The 20113-nt window shown below is 36.2% G+C and overlaps 1 protein-coding gene and 1 long non-coding RNA gene across 3 annotated transcripts in view; one reads left to right on the top strand and one right to left on the bottom strand.

The window, feature by feature from the left end:
• SACK1B (scaffolding CK1 anchoring protein B) overlaps positions 1 to 20113 on the bottom strand; it is a 79142-nt gene that overhangs the window by 7872 nt on the left and 51157 nt on the right. The window contains exons 3-4 of the mRNA XM_006728129.3: positions 3205 to 3369; positions 2319 to 2443 (exon numbers count right to left, since the gene is read on the bottom strand). Of these exons, the coding sequence (XP_006728192.2) occupies positions 2319 to 2443; positions 3205 to 3369 (290 nt within the window). The remainder of the gene's footprint in view (positions 1 to 2318; positions 2444 to 3204; positions 3370 to 20113) is intronic.
• LOC115943969 (uncharacterized) overlaps positions 1 to 20113 on the top strand; it is a 43670-nt gene that overhangs the window by 14894 nt on the left and 8663 nt on the right. Inside the window, exon 6 of one of the 2 annotated variants that reach the window (XR_014147726.1) lies at positions 9030 to 9082. The exons of the other annotated variant lie outside the window; for it this stretch is intronic. This is a non-coding gene — a long non-coding RNA (uncharacterized LOC115943969). The remainder of the gene's footprint in view (positions 1 to 9029; positions 9083 to 20113) is intronic. 2 annotated transcript variants of the gene reach the window in all.

Raw genomic sequence — 20113 nt, 5'->3', positions numbered from 1 at the left:
TGATGAATGGGTGGGGAAAATCTTGAAAGCAAAGCAGAGAGTTTGACTGTGTACGAATTTTTTGTCAAATTCAGATAAATTACCATAAAAAGATGTTTGAGGAGTGATTTTTTTCCAGTAGGTATTTGTACTATAGACTTGAAAGATGAGGGACTGAATTTACTGTGATGGGTAAAAGAATTGAAGTAAGGTGATAAGAGCCCACACGAGAGTAGAAATTGGAATAAAGCGTAAAAATGTTGAGGCAGTAACAAGAACTTGAACGTGTATAGGTTATTAAATAAAAATAAGCTCCAGGTGTTGACCTCAGGAAACTGAAAAGATAATGGTACTGGTGAATATGTTGCAACTGGAGAACTTTCCCTGCTTTGGTCAATCAAAAACAATATTGTGATATCACTTCAGGCAACAGGAAGACATCCAATTATATATATTCAGTGTAGAGATTATTCTCTGGAAACACTAACAGCCCCAAATAAAAGAGCTATTTTACTGACATCCAGGAAACTTTCAATAAAACTGTCAAGACTCCAGCCAATCACTCTCCTGTAAACTCAGCTCTTGATAAACATTTCCCATGCAATTTCCAATAAGCGTTAGAGTCCCTCATTCTTTAACAATACACAGCAAAAGATCAGCAGACATTTGAAGACAGTTTAGAAGATGGTTTATAAAGCTTAAAAGTTTAGATGCAAAACAGACCAAAACAAGCAGGAAACAGGCACCTGGAGGAAACAGAAATTGCACAGATAAGAATACGTATAAAAACAGAGCTACAAAAAAACTATAATTAATATCCTCAAAGAAATAGAGAAAATGATGCATCTATAAAACACAAACAGGATGCTTTGAAAATGGTCCAAGTAGGAGATATTAAAAATATTTGATAAATACCATTCTATAAGTCAAGTGAACGCCTAATTTTAATTAAAATTTCAATTAAAAACCCTGTAAAACCAAGTGGGTCTGAACAAATACATACACGTATAATGAGTCTTTAAGAGGACTCGTTAATTTCAAGCACTGGTTGTAATTTCGGCTCTTAACAAGTTTTCCTTTAGAACTCTAAAAGGCACTTTCAAAAAAAGGTCCCAGAGCCTAGAGGGAAAATTAGCAGATAGTAACAGCTAAAGCATGCCTAGGTAATAGCTGACTTCAGGGGCTATGCTGCATTGACTCCTTTGATTCTTACGATGACACAAGGTAGGCTCTAGGATCATCGTTACTTTACAGAGGAGTAAACTGAAGTGCAACCAAGTTGAGTAACTTGCCCATGGCCAGTCACTTCAACACGTTTCGTTGTCTCCTTATCGTGGACTTTTTCAGTTCTTAAGAGGCAGATGTTTCCTCTCACACTGTCCTGTTCACCCCCACAGCTCTCCTGGCTCCTTCCCACGGTCGTTAGTAATGAGTCTGTGCTGCCCTGGTGACTTAGCAGTTCACAGGTGCTGGTTGGTATTTTCATCTGCCTGGTGATACGACCTTATTGTGTAGCCCATTTAGGACTGATGGCCGGAATTTATCAGAGAGTATTAGAGAAGTGCTTGAACTCTGGAGCCAGCAGAACTTGGACTGGGCTGCCAGTCCTCGACTGCTTCTGACCTTTAGCTGTGGAGTTTTCAGACAAGTCACTTAGCCTTCTGGAACTTCACTTTCATCGTTATAAATGTAGATGAGAACAAGTGCCCTTATACCCTGTATAAGTGGTAAGGATGGGGGATGATATATGTGGAAGAGCCAAGCTGGAACAGAGTAGGGATTCCAACCGGTGGTCGCCTTGAAAGATGTCAGATAATAGTAACCCGAGTGACCTTGTCTAGTGTCTACCATGGCATTTTTAATAGCCTGACTCTGAAATGCTTTTTTGGGTTAGTACTATATATAGTGGCTACATGATGATAACTATCAGATTCTTAATAATACTAAAATAAGAACAATCCATAGGTCAGGTTGCTCCAACTGATAAAGCGCTTCTATTTTTATGAGCAACTGATATTATTAAGCCCATACTACGACTGTTTTCGTAAGGAGCAAAACCACTCCTAGCGTTACAGAACTGTAGGGAACCTGAAATATTAGTCAACACCCCACTCCCCATTTTGGGGACAGAGAACTTGGAACCCAAGGAAGTTTTATGACTTGCCCGATGTCTTAATGTTCTTTAGAGGCACAACCAGAACTGAAACCCAAGTCTCCAAGCTTCCATGCAAAGGTTCTTTTTTATTTCTAAGAAATAGCTAAATAGATTATATTAAAATTTAAAATTAATAAATTCTATAAATGACTGAAAATGCTGGAGGTAAACACAATGATCTTACCTGTAGGACCCATACATAACTTTCTGGCAGTCAATTAACAAAAATTTCTGTTCCAATTTTCCATGAAATTTTGCTCCTGTTTTGGAAAGATAATCTTGGCCTCTTACTGTCCGCACTCGAATATTCTATAATTACATGTAAATATAAAGTAAAATTATAACTAGAAAAGAGATATTTTGAAAGTGAAATACATGTCAATATAAAATCTTAGTACCAAAAATGTATACTTGAAATAATCTTTTAAAACACGTAACAGCAACAACAAAAAATGGTAAAAGCAAATTTTAAGATGTCACCCAAAAAAGAAATACTCAAGAAAAACAGTCACTTTAAATATGTATTTTAACATAACATAAATAGGAGGCATTATTTCACATTTACACGGAATGGTTTCATAAATCACCTACGATCCTATTGCAAGAGAGCCTTTCAGGTTATAGTAGCATGATTTCACAATAACTACAATTAAAATCCATGCTCCTTTTTAAGAAGTCAAATGTAACTGAAAACACTATGCCTAATGTTTGTGATAAGCAACATCTGCTGAATCAAAGAATCACTCGAGTCAGTGGTTTCAAGGGTATTCATGGAGAAACCGAAGCATTTATTATGACTGAGCAAAGTTAACCCAGAAGCTTAAGCGCCCCATTATCAAGAAAAGCACCTTCTAAAACCATCATGAAGATGTGTGTTTTCAGTCACATTCCAAAAAAGTACAAGGGTACCCTTCTGTGATCAATCATTATACCATCTTAAATATATTTATGCATATATGTATATATTTTTATTTTTGGAGTGCTATAGCTTAATTTGCCTTAAATTCAACTGAGATAAAAATGGTACACAAAATACTTGAAGAAAAAACAAACAAACATGGAATTCTTACCCTGAGTCGTTGAACTTGACAGCCCTGTTTTTCAGTCATATTTAGGAAATGATTAAAGTTGGATTCATCAAGCAGAATGTATACAGATATCCCTCGAGTTGATGCCTCCACTATTTCTTTGAAAATGTCCACATCTGTAAATATATCCATCACTAAAGCAATGACCTATTAAAGATAAAAATGTAAAACAATTATAGATACCCAGTAGGGAAAGGTTTAGAAATTGCTTGCTTTCAATAATAATTGGATAAAATAGAAAATAATCAAATACATAACACTTATAAATGTATACACAATGTGTGTGCAGTTTCTTAAAATAGGAGATGCAAAAGTATACTGAAAATAAACAAGTGACTACATACAGATTTGCAGAACTAAGTAATTTCATACTGGCTTTAAGTCAAAGGGAATCTGCATTTCAGTAGGATGCTGAGCAAAGGACGAACCCAAAGCATAGTCACAAGGATGCAAGTAGGGTAGTGGGAGGAGACGGGTAGACAGAAGGCGGAAACCAGTGTTACAATTTTTTGTGGGAAACATTTCTAGGGAAAACTAGCTGTTAGTAATAAATGTTTTGGGGTACTGGGAAAGAGAAAAAAAATCTTATAGAAATATAGCTAGGAAGCAGCCAAAGCTGAGAAAGGATACAGACTTGAAGATCAGAAAATTAAATACATGTGCCTAAAATAAGCTTAGCAGACAAAATAAGCAGAATAAGCAAAAGGCAGAATGATTAAGAAGATAAACACAGAAATTTCCTAAAGAACAGACCCCTAAAATGAAGAGAGTCCAAGTTAACTGTTGGCAACAGAACCATTATTGACTCTGAGAAGCAGTGGAGTGAAATAATGCTGAAAGCAGGGTGAAATCATTCAACTGATCACCTACTATGTGCTGACAAGAACACAAAATCCCTGCCCTTGGTGAAGATCATACTTTAGGTCAGGGAAGAAACCACAAGCAATAAATACAAGAAATAGATAAACTTGGTAATAAGCTATAAGGTTTTTTTGCATGCATGAGTGGGAGAGGGGTTAGGGGAGAGGGATAAACAGATTCCTTACTGAGCACGGAGCATGATGCAGGGCTCAATATCATGACCCTGAGATCATGACCTGAGCTGAAATCAAGAGTTGGATGCTTAACTGACTGAGCCACCCAGGCACCCCTGTAAGATGAGAAGCTTATTGGGGAAAAAATAGAAAAGAATAAGAGGGATCATGAGCCCCCAGAAATTGAGAAGGTAGGGTTTGGGACTTTCTAGGTAGGTCTCTTTGAGAAAGTGTCCTTTGAGCAAAGACATAAAAAGGAATTGAGTTAGTCATCAACATGGATATCCTGAGAAATTGTGTTCCTGGCAGGGGATACCAGCAGTGCAAAGGCCCAACATAACGAGTTTGCCTGGCATATTCAAGAGAGCAAGTGGACAGTGGAAGTGACATGAAATCACAATGCCTTGAAGGTATTATAAAGCCTTCAGCCTTCTGTCCTGAATAAGACTGTAAGCTATGAGAAGTTTTTCAGTTGAGGGAATAATATGATCTGATTTATGTTTGAAAGGATTGTTTTGGCTACTTTGTTGATTCTAAGGGTGCGAACCAGGGTGGAAACAGGCAGCCAGTTAGAACTACTGGAGCAATTTAAGTGAGGGGTGATGGTGGCTAGGAGAAGGATAGTCCTGGTCCTAGTCACCACCAATGATGAAGACAAATGGCCAAATGCTGGATACCTTTGAGCCAAAAGATTTCTGAATGGATTGAACATAGCATGTGAGAGGAAAAGCAGGAACAGGGGGTGACTCTAAAATTTTTAGCCTCACCAACCTGAAGGACCAAGTTGTCATCAACTGAGATCGGGAAGAATGCAGCGACACAAAATTTTAGGTAGAAGATTAGAAAGGCTAGTTAAGTTTGAGGGGCCAAGTGGAATGCTAAGTAAAGAAGATACTTGGCCAGAGATATCAATTGGGTGTCAGTTGTGTGGAGATGACAATTAAATCCAAGTCACCAAGGGAGACTGGATAAAGGAAAGGAGATCGAAGACTGTGCCCTGGGACAAGAGAAGCTACCAGCAAAGGACGCTATAGTTTTAGTGGAGTGGTGAGAACAAAAGCCCTACTGTAAGGGGTTTAAGAGGCAACGGGAAGACAGATACTGGAAATAGCAGGAATAGGCAACTCTTCTTGAGTAAGTTGGCTATAATAAGAAGCACAGAAATGAAGATGTAGCCATGGGGAAAGCTGGATCAAGTGGAGTTTTACTTTTTTGTTGTTTTAGGGTGACAGAAATAACGGCATGTCTGTATGCTAATGGAATGAGTGAAACTGAAAGATGTAGGAGATGGTAGGAGGTGGGTGGGGAAGAAAAGAATTTCTGGAGCAGTGTCTTTGAGTAGGAAATAAAAGAGCAAATCTAATGTAAAATAAAGTAATGAGAGCAGAGAGAATAAAGACCAGGAAAAGATCATCTCTAATATCAAGACAGAAGGCCAAGGGTGCAGATGCGGGAGGAAAGGCAGGTGTGGCGGTGGTGCTGGGCAAGCTCTCTTGTGAATGCTTCAGTGTTTTCCATAAACTGGGAAGCAAGGGCTTCAACTGAGAAGACCCTAGATTATGGGAGATGTGTTAGATAGAAGATGACAAAAGGGGTATTAAGCAATCATCTAGGATGGCAGGAAACAGAATGAACTACAGAAATACCATAAAATTACAGGGCTGTATTAAGGACTCACTAGATCATAAATTTAAAATGAGAACAGTCAATGTGGTTGTGAGTTATTCTCCAGCTTTAATGAGCTGCTCCAGCATGGAGCAGGCAGAGAGTTTGACTTAACCACAGATGTAGTTACGGCCATGAGAGTATAATGGAGTGAGAGAAGGAAACGGAACTGAAGGTGCAGGTAATGTGAAGTGGCTAGAGTGACTGGTCATGGGATTTAAACTAGACAAAGAGAGGAAAGAGTCATGGATGTGGGAGGCAGTGAAATGAGAGAGGAATCAATGAATCTGTGAGGTCTTGATGGGGTTAAAAAACAAATATTAAGAAATTACTTTTAACTTTTTGACAGTATATATGATAATAATAATAATAAAAGTCTTATCCTTTAAATATACATAATAATATACATATTAATGTAATTACAGTTGAAATAATAGGTTGCCTTGTATTTAGTTCACATGATAGTCAATGAAACAAAATTGGGAAAACATGAGCGTTCTACGTACTTACTTTCTACTTTTGGAAACTTTCACAGCACAAAGTTTAAAAAATAAATAAATAAAGGAATACTGGATACTAGCAAGTACCAGAGGGAAGTGACAATCAGATGGGGATACCTGAGTTAGGTTCTAGAGGATCTGCAGTTACAGGCTATGCTGTTATCAAGGATATGACCAAGAGTCAATGGCTGAGGTATATGTAGGACAAGATCATGGGAGGCAAGGGATTGATCTTAGAAGCATCTCTTCATGGATAGTGGAGATGAGAGTAGCACTGGAAAGAGTGATGGAGACCAAGGAACAAAAACTGTCAAGAAACGAGAGGGGATGGAAGAGACACATGGCAACGATAACCAGGAAAATGTAATGAACATAACTGTGAATATGTTAGAAGATGAAGAAAGTCATGGATGATATGTAAACTTGTTTTTATTTACTCTAATGAGAGGTTGTAAGAAAAAACTGGACCATACCCAAATTATACAAGTCGATGACATTCTTCAAACTACCAATGAAACATACTTCATCAGATTTTTTCTAGGAAGAACAATTTCAATCATTCTAGCAGCTTTACATGACCCTTTTCTTATTTATGAATGGTATGAGGTGCCAGAACAATGAAAAAGATAGTGGTAACAAACTCATGCATGTCTTGTGCATATTCTTTATAAAACTACATATGAGAAAAAACCTTCAAGTCACATCAAAATTATTAATTAATGCATTTACTCTGAAATGACAAGTGGAATGACGATGTAGAACTTTGAGATAAGGAAAAGAAAATGTCTGTATTATAAACTTATTTTACAGAATAACTTCTAAAAATTTAGGTCTGAAGCAGTCTGACACTATTTTTTTTAACTAGAATTTTTTTTTAAATAAGAAAACATTATTATACAACATGTATTGTCTAAGAAATTAATCAGCACATCTAAAGAATTTATCTCTTATTTGCTAGAGTCTCATGTAATAAATTAATTAAGACTCTGGAAATAAACAAAACACATTACCAGGATAAATAAAGGTTTCTGTTTGCAAAAAAGTAATTGAAGTCAGTCAGCCAATGGATGATTCTAGCATACTAAATGTAGAACAAATTACAGTCTCTCTTGCATGACAGATAATACAGTGGATCAGGATCCAAGAGACTAGATTATACATCTTTGACAAGCTTATCTGATGTCAACCGAGTCAGGTAGCTTATCAGGACTTCAGGTTTCCTGCATCCTCATGAGGTGGAAAATTAAAGTCTACAGAAAATTTCAGCTGTGCCAAGGAAGGCAAAATAAAATGTAGTGCTTTTTTTTTCTTATGGGGGTTATATTCCTGGAAAGGAATAATAATTACTAAGGAGATATGCCAACCTGATCTGAAAGTATAACAATCCCAAGTAGTTAAGTAAATCACACTGTGCTGTAGAAATGACAATCTATAATGAAAGAAAAATTATATACCTAATTAACATAAGGCTTTTCAAAAGGTACATCAATTGATTTTATAAGTCAATAAAGAAACCAGTCACATGAAATGGTACTCATTAAACTATCATGCTATATACTCTTTAAATTCTTATTTTGCTTCTTCATTAATTCCTGTTTTATTCTTGCTTTGTAAATTGAAAAACTAAACAAATAAATGCATTTATCAGCAACATGAGACTTAGAAAATTTTTAGAAAGATATCCTGGGTCATTTTTAAGATTTGACTGAAACCTCACATCTTTTAGTAGTTTCAGAGAACCTGACTCAAGGTCATTGGTTTTCTCTCAGCTTACTCACAGTAGCAAATTCTCCCAAAGTGACCCAGACACTGCAGGTCACACTAAGTTAAAATAATATGAATACTGACAATGAATTTCTCATATAAGGCCATTCAGGAGATTATATAATCAGTTGTTAAGTAATATACTGTAATCGTAATTCAGAGAAAGAAAAAACATGCTCTATATGTGTATGGTTATTAGGGGTGGGTCCACAGCAGAAGGAAAAAGACTAACAGAGCTTCATGGATAAGCCTTAAATAATGAGTAAAGATTACTTTTAGCTATCTAAGCTGGAGGACCAGCATTGCAAAGACAGAGACAAAGATCAGAATGAAGATGATAGTAATATTTTTAAAAATGTTTATTGAATTAACCTAAAATTAAACACAAAGGTCATTCCTTATGAATATGGAATAGACTTAGGATTTATACAGGTTATGAAAGATCTTGAAAATCTGACACATGTTTAGATTTGATTTGGAGTGCAATATAAATCCTGAAAAAATAAATATCTGGTCAAAATAGTGTCCTGAGAAAATGAGTCTGATAGTAATATTCATATTGAAAGTATCTAAATTCCACTGAGTGATAATGACTGAAGATTATGAAGCTCCATTATTCTCATTGTAATGTTCATATTTATAAATGCACTAAAATACAAAAAAAAAAAAGTGAGGCAGAAACCAGTGATAAGATGAAAAGAGCTGAAAATTGAAGATAGATTTGATAGAAAATGTTTATCACAATGTTAATATTCAATACCTGCATTACCTTAGAAACATGCTTCACAATCTTCAGAATTTTAATTTTGAACCCTATCTTATTTTTCTCATTGTAATCCATTAGGAAAGAAAGCCATTAGCAATATGCTTTTATATGACCTAGATACTTCATGAAATGTAAGTATACCTTGGGTTAATGTTCTGTAGTCACAGAACTGTCATTATCATCCTCAAAATTGAAAAACTGAATATTATACCTTTTATGCTTCAAAATACTAAGCACCATTTGAAAGGGTTCGGACTTCCTTGGTAATTGCCTACATAGATACAGGAAGATTTACTTTTTCCAACAGAAGAAAAGCTAAGAAGGAGTTCAAATTTAAAAAAAAAATAAATTAATGGAGTTCTATAATATGTTTTTAATAAAATTCAACAGAGCTAGAAAACTTTGAATTGAGGAAATCAAGGGAAATGATCACTTAGGGAATATATATTTTTGAGTCTACAAAATCTGTCAAAAGCAATGAGCTAAGTGGATTTCAGAAAAAAAGAGAGGCTGATGTTATGAATAAATGCTTTTGGCCCTTATCCTTCTGCAGCCTAAGGAAAAGTGTTCATTTTGTATAAAATGTTACATACAATATATTGTGTGCACTATACTATTGTTTAGTATGACAGCTTTACCTTATGAAGGCCTTAATTTTTGCAGACTGTACTAATAGTTGTTACCAATATATCATTTGCTTGGTCTATCACAAGTGACCTTGGGGAAGCCGCTGAAACAATTCGGAGTCTCACTGACCTCTGTTATACATTAAATAAACCAGAGAAGATCTTGCATTTTATCAAGTTCTAAAACTCTATGTTTCAAGAACTGTTGATTTACTCCCGATTACCCAACATCTGGGGGAATGTTTAGGCTCTATTATGGCTGCGACATAAATTTGTTGAACTAGTATGCATGTTTGACAACTCAGAAGAGAAACTGCATAAATTATTTCCTGTATCTTTTACATTGTACTATATGATTGAAGGTACTTATACACCACTGTTATGGACTGAATGTCTGTGTCCTTTCAAACTTTGTTTGTTGAAATCCTAACCCCCAATGTGATGGTGTTTGGAGGTGGAGACTTTGGGAAGTAATTAGGTCATGAGGACAGAGCGCTCATGAATAGGAATAGTGACTTTATAAAGAAAGACCCCAGAGAGCTCTCCTGTACCTGCCACCATGTCAGGAGAGTGAGAAGACAGGTGTCTATAAAGCAGAAAGGGAGTTCCAGCAGACATTGAATCTGCCAGCATCTTGATCTTGGACTCCAGAACTGTGAGAAATAAATGTTCGCTATTTAAGCTACCAAGCTACTCAGTCTGTGATATTTTTGTTACGGTAGCCCGAACGGACTACGACAACTACAAAAATGGATTATGTTTTTATCTTTATAATTTAATCAAAGCCTTTTAGCAGCTCTGTGTAAGTCGGATCTTTGCTTTTTCAAAGACTGATTGATTGATTTTTAAGATTTTATTTGTCAGAGAGAGAGAGAGCGAGTACAAGCAGGGGGAGTGGCAGGTAAAGGGAGAAGCAGACTCCCCGCTGAGCAGGGAGCCCGATGTGGGACTCGATCCCAGGACCCTTGGACCATGACCTGAGACAAAGGCAGACACTTAACTGACTGAGCCACCCAGATATCCCATAAATACTTATTTATTTGAGAGAGAGAGAGAGAGAGCATGAGTGAGACGGGCAGAGGAAGAGGGAGAATCTGAGGCAGGCTCCGTGCTCAGCATGGATCCCAACATGGGGCTGGATCTCACGACCCTGAGATCATGACCTGAGCCAAAACCAAGAGTCAGACACTTAACTGACTGCACCACCCCGGTGCCCCTCTTTGCTTTTTAAAATAGCTTTTACCCTAATACAGAAAGAGGAAAGGAAGGAAAGGAAGGAAGGAAAGGGAAGGGAAGGAAGGGAGGGAGGGAGGGGAGGGAGAGAGGAAGAAAAAGGAAGGAAAAGGAAGAAAAAGAAAAGAAGAAAAAGGAGAAAGGAAGGAAGGAAGAAAGAAATGGGAGCAGGCCTAAAAGCCTGAAAGCAACTGCAAGGAAGAGCCATACTCCTTTCACTGATTTTACAGTTCAGTACTTCCCCTAAAGTGACTTTTCCTCAAATCTGGCCAGGCAAGGGTCTTCTAGCATGAGCCCCCAAAGCTGAGGCGTCACAGCATCTAGACAGAGGAGTAAGCAGTGGGAAAAAGGAGCTCAGGACTTCCCAGCCTCTGTGATCACAGCACAGTCCACCGGACTGCTGAAGCAGGAGCCCTACCAGGGAAGACGGGGAGAGCCTGAATTCGAGGAGGCAGCATGGAAGCCAATTCTGTTCAACCAGCAACAGTTACCATCCCACTGACTTTGTGCAAAGCCCAACTCAGTGTGTCAAAAGGATGCTCTCTAAAATAAAGATTTGTGCTCTGTCATCATAGCACTAGAAATGCTAGTTTATTCTGCTGCTATGGAAAAATCAGAGTCACATTTTAGTCAAATTCTGGCAACATTTATAAAAAAAAAAACAGAAGGAGAAAGTTAAATTTATATATTTATTTAAAAGTAATAACAGACTTTACTAGGAAACTATGAAGCATTCACAATTTCTAAAAGACACAGTACATGTTATATAGTAGCCTAATACTTCAAGGTATATAAGTATACAGCAATATAGATATATAGTAGCAGTACCTCCCTAGGACTGAATTAAAATGTAATATTTATATGTGACTTTTTTTTAAAACTTCACTCTTAACTTTTATTTTCAAAATTGTCAAACACGCAGTAAAGCTGAAAGAATATCAGAATGAATATCCATACTGACACCAATATTTAAGAAGTGTTAAAATGCTGTCATGTAAATGTATTAAGAAATTTGGGATCAAAATTCAGAATAAAAATTGAGATAAATTTGATTATGGCTGTAATTTTTACCCAGGGTGTGGAAAAAGGCTTGGGATGGATACATAAGGCACCTGACTAGAACAGAAGATTCACTTGACACCAACAGCCATTCATTAGTAGTAATAAACATTTCTCTACTTAATTTCTTAACAGCTATTAACCTTTCAATTTTGCCCTAAAATTGTATGTGTAATTGGTTATTTTCACTGATGATGTTTAAAAGAAAACATTATGGGGAAAATGAGTTTATTAGAGTAATTATTATTTTAAATCATTAATTTAAACTATTCAAAATTCTGACCAAAGAGGTAAAACTATGGCAAAGGGTATGTCATTATATTTTTAAATTTTTTTGCTTTTTAATTTTCACCAATCATGAGTATTAGCATGGCATTAAAATGAGAAATAATTTTTTTAAAAATATTTTAAATTTAAGAGGAAGCCACTGGGAAAGAAAGAATTAGGAGTGGAAAATTCTTTAAAAATCATTTTATAGTCTTATAAAAACTGTAATTTTAAGTAAAACCTCTGTTTAGACTAACACATATTTAATTGTTCTGAATAAGTGTGCTGTAATTATTGGGTTAGTTAAAACTTTCTGTAACTCCACAAAACTTGAATATATTTACATTGTTACCTAGCCCCCAAGGATAAGTATACCTGAAATAAATCAGGTGTTTAATTAATTTTTGTGGGATGCAGTAGCTACACGATGCCTGCTCTCAAGGAGCACACAGTTTTGTTTTTTTTATGAGGTTCATTTGTAGAACTATAAATCAATGTGATACTTGCCATAATAAAATTATGACCAAACTACTGTAAGAGAAAAATTTCTTCTAAGAACTGTATGCCATTAGTACCTGGAGCCTAGCTGAGTGAAGTGTCTCCTTAGATCTTGTTAAATAAGGGAATGAGACTACCTTCTAAGAATTAAATGTCACTGAAGAGTGGATCAAAGCACTGGTACAAAGAGTCCCTTAGCAGAGAGAGAGAGAGAGGTCTGCACAATATGAGGATAGTCAAATGAATCCGCATGAATGACAGTAACATAAATAAAAGTAGATGCTTCAACAGAAGAATATGGCAGTTGGTTAACTGTGGAAACAGAGTCACAGAGACAAATATTGCCCACGTTCATTTAAGTACTGTCCAGAGGGACAAGTGGGTGACCAAAGGCATGAACTTGAGCTTTCTGTAATATTGGCCAAGTAGACTTGGTTTAGTAACAGCATCTGAACCAGACACATTCTAAACCTTATGTAACAAGTCCCTCTTACTCTAATTTTGTGGCCTTCAAGTATACTGGGGCTTACTATCATATTGCCACAGGGAAAGAAGGAGACAGCTAGATAACTAAGATCTGTCAGGACCGTGAGCCCTTACAACGGGCACTGTTAAAATGGCATTCTGATGTCAGACATCAGTGTTCAAAACATAGTCAAAATAGGTTTACTTTAAAGAAATGGATGAGGCTTTTAAGTCTAAGGTCCAGAGTTTAGATCTTGTTGAGTTGACGAAAGTTAACTTTTTTTCCTGAGACTCAGGAGGATCTTTTTATTCTAAAACATAATCATCCATGGGCTTGAAATACCTCATATGTGAATTTCTGCACTATAAAGGGGTGTCTGTCGTGAAGAAAGGAGTGAAGGGCACTGCAGTCAGAAAGAGAAAGAGAAGAAAGAGTGGAAATCCAGGTGTGTTAGGAACATTGCAGAATAGTGCCTGAGGAGGAGGAAGGGTTTGGGTAATAGGAGCTGAATCATAAGGGAGGCTCAGGGGCAGGGAAGCACTACAGTGGGAATAGCTCGTGATCCAGTTTTGCTGAGACATGGAAATCTGCTGAGGAGGAGCTAACCATAAGGTTAGAAAGACTAGAATGGTCAATTTGGCCCAGATTGGAGGGGGCAGTCCTTGAATGCCAGTCTAATCAGATGCCATAAGGCACAATGGGGAAACATTTAAAAGCTTTATACTCAAAGAATGATGTAATCAAAACAATACTTGAGAAGATTAATATGTTGGTATATATGGGATGAGTTAGAAATTGGAACATCTATCAGCAGTAGAGGGGTTAGGGGGTTTCAATCCTAATGCAGCATAAATGTATAGGATCCCAATGTGGATAGTGGTAGCAGAAATAAAAAGAAGGGGTGGAGGTAAATTTGTAAAGGGTGTTTTGACAACATTCAATGGCTAAGTGCTTGAGGAACACAACACAGAGCAGCTAGTCTGGGATCATTAGGGATAAGAGACCCAAATTAAATGGATAATTATAGCACCATTATAAGAAAACTTAAAATTCAAAAGTAGTATTTCACTTTTTTTGTATGTAGGAAAGCCAAAACTGTGATAAACAATGTGCTAAAAAAGTTGTATTCTTTGATTTTTCTATTTACCTATCCATCTATTTATCCATCCAATCATCTATCCATCCATCCACCCACCCATCCATGCAGTCATCTTCTTCTCCTTTTTTTAACCATTGCTTAGGCATTTTTAGGCATATGGGAAAAGTTGGGTGGACACCAAAAGAATAAAATGGGAAAGAGGTAATTAGGTTGATGGCATAAGATCTCAGTGGTGTTAGAATGGGATGGGGTGAGCACAGGAAGAAGAGTTTGTCTTCGAATTAGGCTACACAAAAGTGCTAAGACCACAAGGAAGAAGAGAACCAGTGGTAACTGAAAGAAATACCATACATTTCATGGTTAGAGTTAAAGTGTTCCCCTGGGTGTGTGGTAAGAGCCCAGATTATGGGCTTGCATGGGAATGAAAAAGATCTGCTCTCACGAATACAGTAAAAAGTTAGGGGGAAATCAAGAGAGTTTATGGTGTAAAGTGAGAGACCAATTGGGATTAAAAAAATGTGAACTTGGTGTTGATTTTTAAGCAAGTTTTTGAGAAATTTTCCAGCAATGTTCTATAGCTATCAAAGACATTTTTGTAACAAATAGGGAAATTTTAATACTGACTGGATATTTAATATTAATTATTTTTTTTTAGGTTTGTAATGTATGTTTTTTTAAAAGCCCTTATTTTTTAGAGAATGAAATTGAAACAATTACCGATGAAATGAAATGATCTAATATATGTAGTTTTCTTTAATTCAGCACCAAAGGGGAATATGGAGGAAACAAAATTGACCACAAGTTGGTCATTACTGAAATGAGTGTTGGGTGCATGAGGTTTCATTATATTATTTTCTCTTTTATGTCTGTTTGAAAACTTCCCTAACAAGATTAAGTAATCAAGAAACGAGTTTGACTCATCTTATTACTTATCTTTTCTCTTCCTATTTTTATCTTTTTAACTCATGTCAAATTTTCCATTTATTTTTGTACTCATTCTTCCTAAGTCACTTTTTGAGGTTTCCTTTTCTTCTACAAATGTCTGTCTTTACATATCTATTTGAATCTGAGATCAGCCACTTTCTAACTAGGTGAAATCAAGTGAGGAAAATGAATCTCTTTAAGCCTCAAATTTCTCATCTATAAAATCAAGTAAATAACTCCTATCCTGCAGGATTGTTAGAGAAATTAAGATGACGTGTATCAAGTTGCTGGTAAGTGGCCCGTGAGAAAGAATAATAAGCATTATAAGCACATGGCAAAGGATCATTAAATAGTTGTTATTACTAAAAAACAAATGTTGGTGATAATATAGCTTAAAGAACAGACATTTTTGGGCGCCTGGGTGGCTCAGTTGGTTAAGCGACTTCGGCTCAGGTCATGATCCTGGAGACCCGGGATCGAGTCCCACATCGGTCTCCCTGCTCGGCAGGGAGTCTGCTTCTCCCTCTGACCCTCCCCCCTCTCATGCTCTCTCTCTCATTCTCTCTCTAATAAATAAATAAAATCTTTAAAAAAAATTTTAAAAAAAAGAATAGACATTTTTATTATACTGAGCAGAACTTTATAGTCCCTAATTTAAAGAGAAGGTGAGTGAAGTGTTTCACATTTCTCACTTCATTATCCTCTTCATTTATAATGTTGGTCTTAAAGAAATATTCCTGAATCCTTAGAAGAACAACTACCACAAAACAGAACAAAACTTTCTATTCCTGCTTTAAGAGGCTGTAGTCTTTACTTGGGAAACAATTGTTCCACTTTAATGCCAACCATAAATAAATAATTAACATGACATAAAAAATAACAAACACACTGCATGGCAAAAATACCACAAATCCTACTTATTCTAGTAATTTCTATTGGAATAAGGAACTTCAGTATCAAGGAGTTAAAGTCTTGAAATAATTGCAGCAGCTTTTGTATTGAATTCAACACATTGCCATGCCTTTACCTTATAGTCAAATCATATGTACTTCATCCCCTGCTCATTTAACTCCAATACTCCTCTTTTCTCTCTTGGGTAATTCCCACACTACTAACTTCTGTGAGTTGTGTATTATTTTTCACTTTGGTGCTTGAAAGTTGCAAGACAGCATTCCTTTGGTATAGGGAGCAGTGTTTCTAAAAGCTAGGAGATACGGATAATAATTTTCAGGAGACCATCAAGCTAAACTGAAAAACTAGCCGCATTAGACTACTTCCTGAATAATCCCTCTCCCACGCACTTCAGGTTTCTTAAGCATTTTGAACACCTAATGGCAGTCATTCTATATACGATATACAGACACAAAACAGTAAATGTTTTTCAGTGGGGCTCTAATAAGAAGACACAGATTTTGTATTTTATTAGCAGCTATTTTATTTTCAAGTTTTCAATATTATTATTCAAATCCCATTGTGAAAATCTTCATTTTCTCTGAGAAAATGATAAAGTATAATTTATTTGTTTTCCTAAAGTAGGTTCATAGCAAGGGACAGGTCAGATGTCTACGTAAAGTCTGTTTCTGTTTATTACATATTTTGCATCTGAAAGTTGAGGTTTTATCAAAATGAGACTATTATCAAGAGCTGAAATAATCACATTTATTCCAACCATTGCCATTACATTAAACCCAATTGTTTCATCTATAAAATTAAGAAAGTTCCATGTCCTCATATATCACCCTTGATTGATAATTCTCCATAAATACAACATTTGAAAAATAAAATGTGTCCCATATAATACATCCTCAAGCATCTAATCAAGCTGTAAATATAGGCAAAATGGAAGTTAATGATTAAAGAGGAGCAGAATGAGATGAGGACAAGAAGAAGAAAAACTATACACAAATTCTCTTGGAATAATAGATTAAATTTGTACTTCCCTTCTAACAAAATTTGGGCAAGTAAAATATTTTTTTAAAAAATTAAATATGCCTATAATTTAGGTTTCTTGAGACTTCATTTTTGGAAATAGATCAAATGGCAAAATAAACTTATACCAGATAGGCATTAAAACATTCAGCTAATCATAGAAGAAAAAATTATCCAAATGATTAAAATGTGGAGCAACTCAGTAAGAAATCCAACCATAAGCTTTTATTACTGAGTTAATCACATGCAGCAGTAAGCCTGCCAACTGATAAGGGGTCCAAAGTAATTTGTCCTCTGAGAGGAGTGTAGAAGAGGGTTATGCAAAATGCTCTTGGGAATTTAAATAACTGATAGAATGTAGCATTTTAAATAACATATTCAGTTTTTTTTTTTTTAAGATTTTATTTATTTATTTGACAGAGAAAGACACAGTGAGAGAGGGAACACAAGCAGGGGGAGTGGAAGAGGGAGAAGCAGGCTTCCCACCGAGCAGGGAGCCCGATGCGGGGCTTGATCCCAGAACCCTGGGATCAAACATATTTAGTTTTAAGTTAAATTATAATTCATGAGCATCTAGAAAAGATTCCCAACCCTACCTCGTATATCCAGTTAAAAGATCACCTCACTATTTTTTTAGACTTAATGTTAGATCTGCCCTTTTTTACATTGAACTCAAACTTTCTAAGTAAAATTTAGGGGCATTTCTTTCAATTCTAGCATCTGGGTCAGAAAGTAAACAAACCAGCAGTTAGCAACATTGTTATAATATCAAAAAAAGTTATAAAATATTTGTCTATTATATAAATACACAGTTTGTCTAATTCTCTCCACCCCCAGAGTAAATATTAAACAAACAAACCCAGACCAAGTAAAGAAAAACAGCAATATTTTCACAGTTACGCCAGGGACAATGCCATCTCCCTTTCATACTGGAGTATGCACATTTTTTTTTTTTTACAAAACTGAGATTATATTATTTATGTAATGCCACACATTGGTCATTACAGAATATTCTCCTATTATACAAACTGTCATAACATCACATGTTCAAAAAACATAGTTCTCCAAAGCAGTGTGAAGAATGCAGTCTGGACAGAGAAAGACCAGTTAGAATTCTGCTGCAAAAGTCCAGAACCCTAATTGGAAAAGGGGATTCTATCTTTCAGAGTTCTGGCAGGAAAACAAATTTCCTGCAGGGTTTTAATGTTGACAAATTTATGAAAAGCCTATTTACAGGAATGTGGGCACAGTTAAGGGTACCAAGAAGGGAGATGAAAGCCTGGAACTTAAGCAGGGAGTGTGCCAGGGAAAAAACAAAAAGAAAATGAACTTTTCTCTGTTCAGTCTTCACTCTCCTGTTGGTGCCTCCCCCTGGGCACCCCTTACCCCCCAAGAGGAAAGCAGGCAGGAAGGACCCAGGTGATGCAGCCTACTGCAGCACCCTCTGAAAACCAAAGGGCAGAGAAATGTGGAAAAGATCTGACAAGCATGCGGCAAGAGGATAAAATGCTCACAGATGTAGAACACAAGCCAGATTTCAGAGATATTTAGGATGGAGGTGACAAAAACATATGACAGTCAACTGGATGGCAAAGTACATGAGGAGAGTGTACTTCTGGAAAACATCCAGATTTCTAGATTGTGTGACTTGATAAGTTGGTATCGTTGATGACAGACATAGGCAGATGGGAGGTTGGAAAGAATGAACTTGGCTTTGGGTCTGTTGAGTTTCAGCCATCTATGACACAGTAGGTGGAAACCCATATAGTCTGCTGGTCTTCGGGGCTGAGATTCAGGAGAAAGCTTCTGGCTTCCAATTTCACATATTCTGTTCTATACTTCAGAATATTCGAAAATAATTTATGGAATCAAATGTGAATTTTTTAAAATGGAATTCACCAATCTAACTTTTCTTCTTAGTTTCATACATCACCGCATATTCCACGCATCCCACTCTGATGGCCATGTTCTTTCACCATCTTTCATATTGCACTACTTGTGCAGTTCCTTTTGTTTAAAATCCCCATCCTTCCCTTTCTCTAGGAAAATCCAACTTACCTTTCAGGCCCTAGCCTACCTGCAGGCCCCTTTCACAAAGCCTTTGCCAACTCCCTGAGCCTAAATTAACTACCTCCTAATTTATATTCCATCTGTAGTTTATTTATACTTTCAGCATTTATTTCACTCAGCTCTGCTGCTTATTTAGTCAAGGAAGAAATAAACTACCAGATGGTGGGAGGTATACCAGTCACTTTTGTGTCCCCATCAATTTACCAATAAAACTCAATAATATTACTGTTATTTCTCCAAAGCATCAAGTGTAGTTATTTTCAAATAGTAAACAACCAAATATTTTAAATGAATATTTACATTTCTTCTTTTGAACTCAAGATTCTTGTGATTTTCTAAATAAAGCACTGTCTTGGAAACTTCTCATGGTGCTTTTCATTTAAAACTGACTGAGTACTCAAAAATAATAAATAATAAATAAATAAATAAATAAATAAATAAATAAATAAATAAAACTGAGTTCCAGGAAGGAAGTAGAAGGGAGCACGTGGACTGCTGTTACTACTATGTTTACAGTCTTGCGTTTGTAGGCAATATTTTATGTATGTGCACCTCTCTGAGAAAAGTAGAAGATTTCCAAAAGGTTATCTGCCCGCTATTCAAATAAAGTATGTCCTGAAATATACTGTAATTGCCAGAGATAATAAATGTTAAAAATGTGGGTCGTAGTAAATTGGGAATACAAACATTTGCACTGTGGAAGGTATTAATAAGAATCATATTTCTCAAAACAGTTCTATGAGTTAGGCTGGACAAGTCGTATCACAGACCAATGACATCCGTGACAAAAAGCGAACGATCACAGAAACTAAGATATTTATTTAATATCACACAGTAAGCGATGAAGTTATAACTAGAACTAATTTTCTTCTAGCTCAGCACTCTAATATGATGCCATATGACCCCTTGTCTGAATCAGTGGAAAATGTATTTACTTGAGGGTGTTCCAGAACATGGTGACCATCTCTTTTGGTAGAATCCAATTTGAGGG

The sequence above is a fragment of the Leptonychotes weddellii genome, chromosome 8, assembly GCF_054177405.1.
Source record: "Leptonychotes weddellii isolate Sample4059 chromosome 8, ASM5417740v2, whole genome shotgun sequence".
NCBI lineage: Eukaryota > Metazoa > Chordata > Mammalia > Carnivora > Phocidae > Leptonychotes > Leptonychotes weddellii.
The sequence above is the reverse complement of the archived record's forward strand: the minus strand, read 5'-3'. Positions and strand labels throughout refer to the sequence as shown.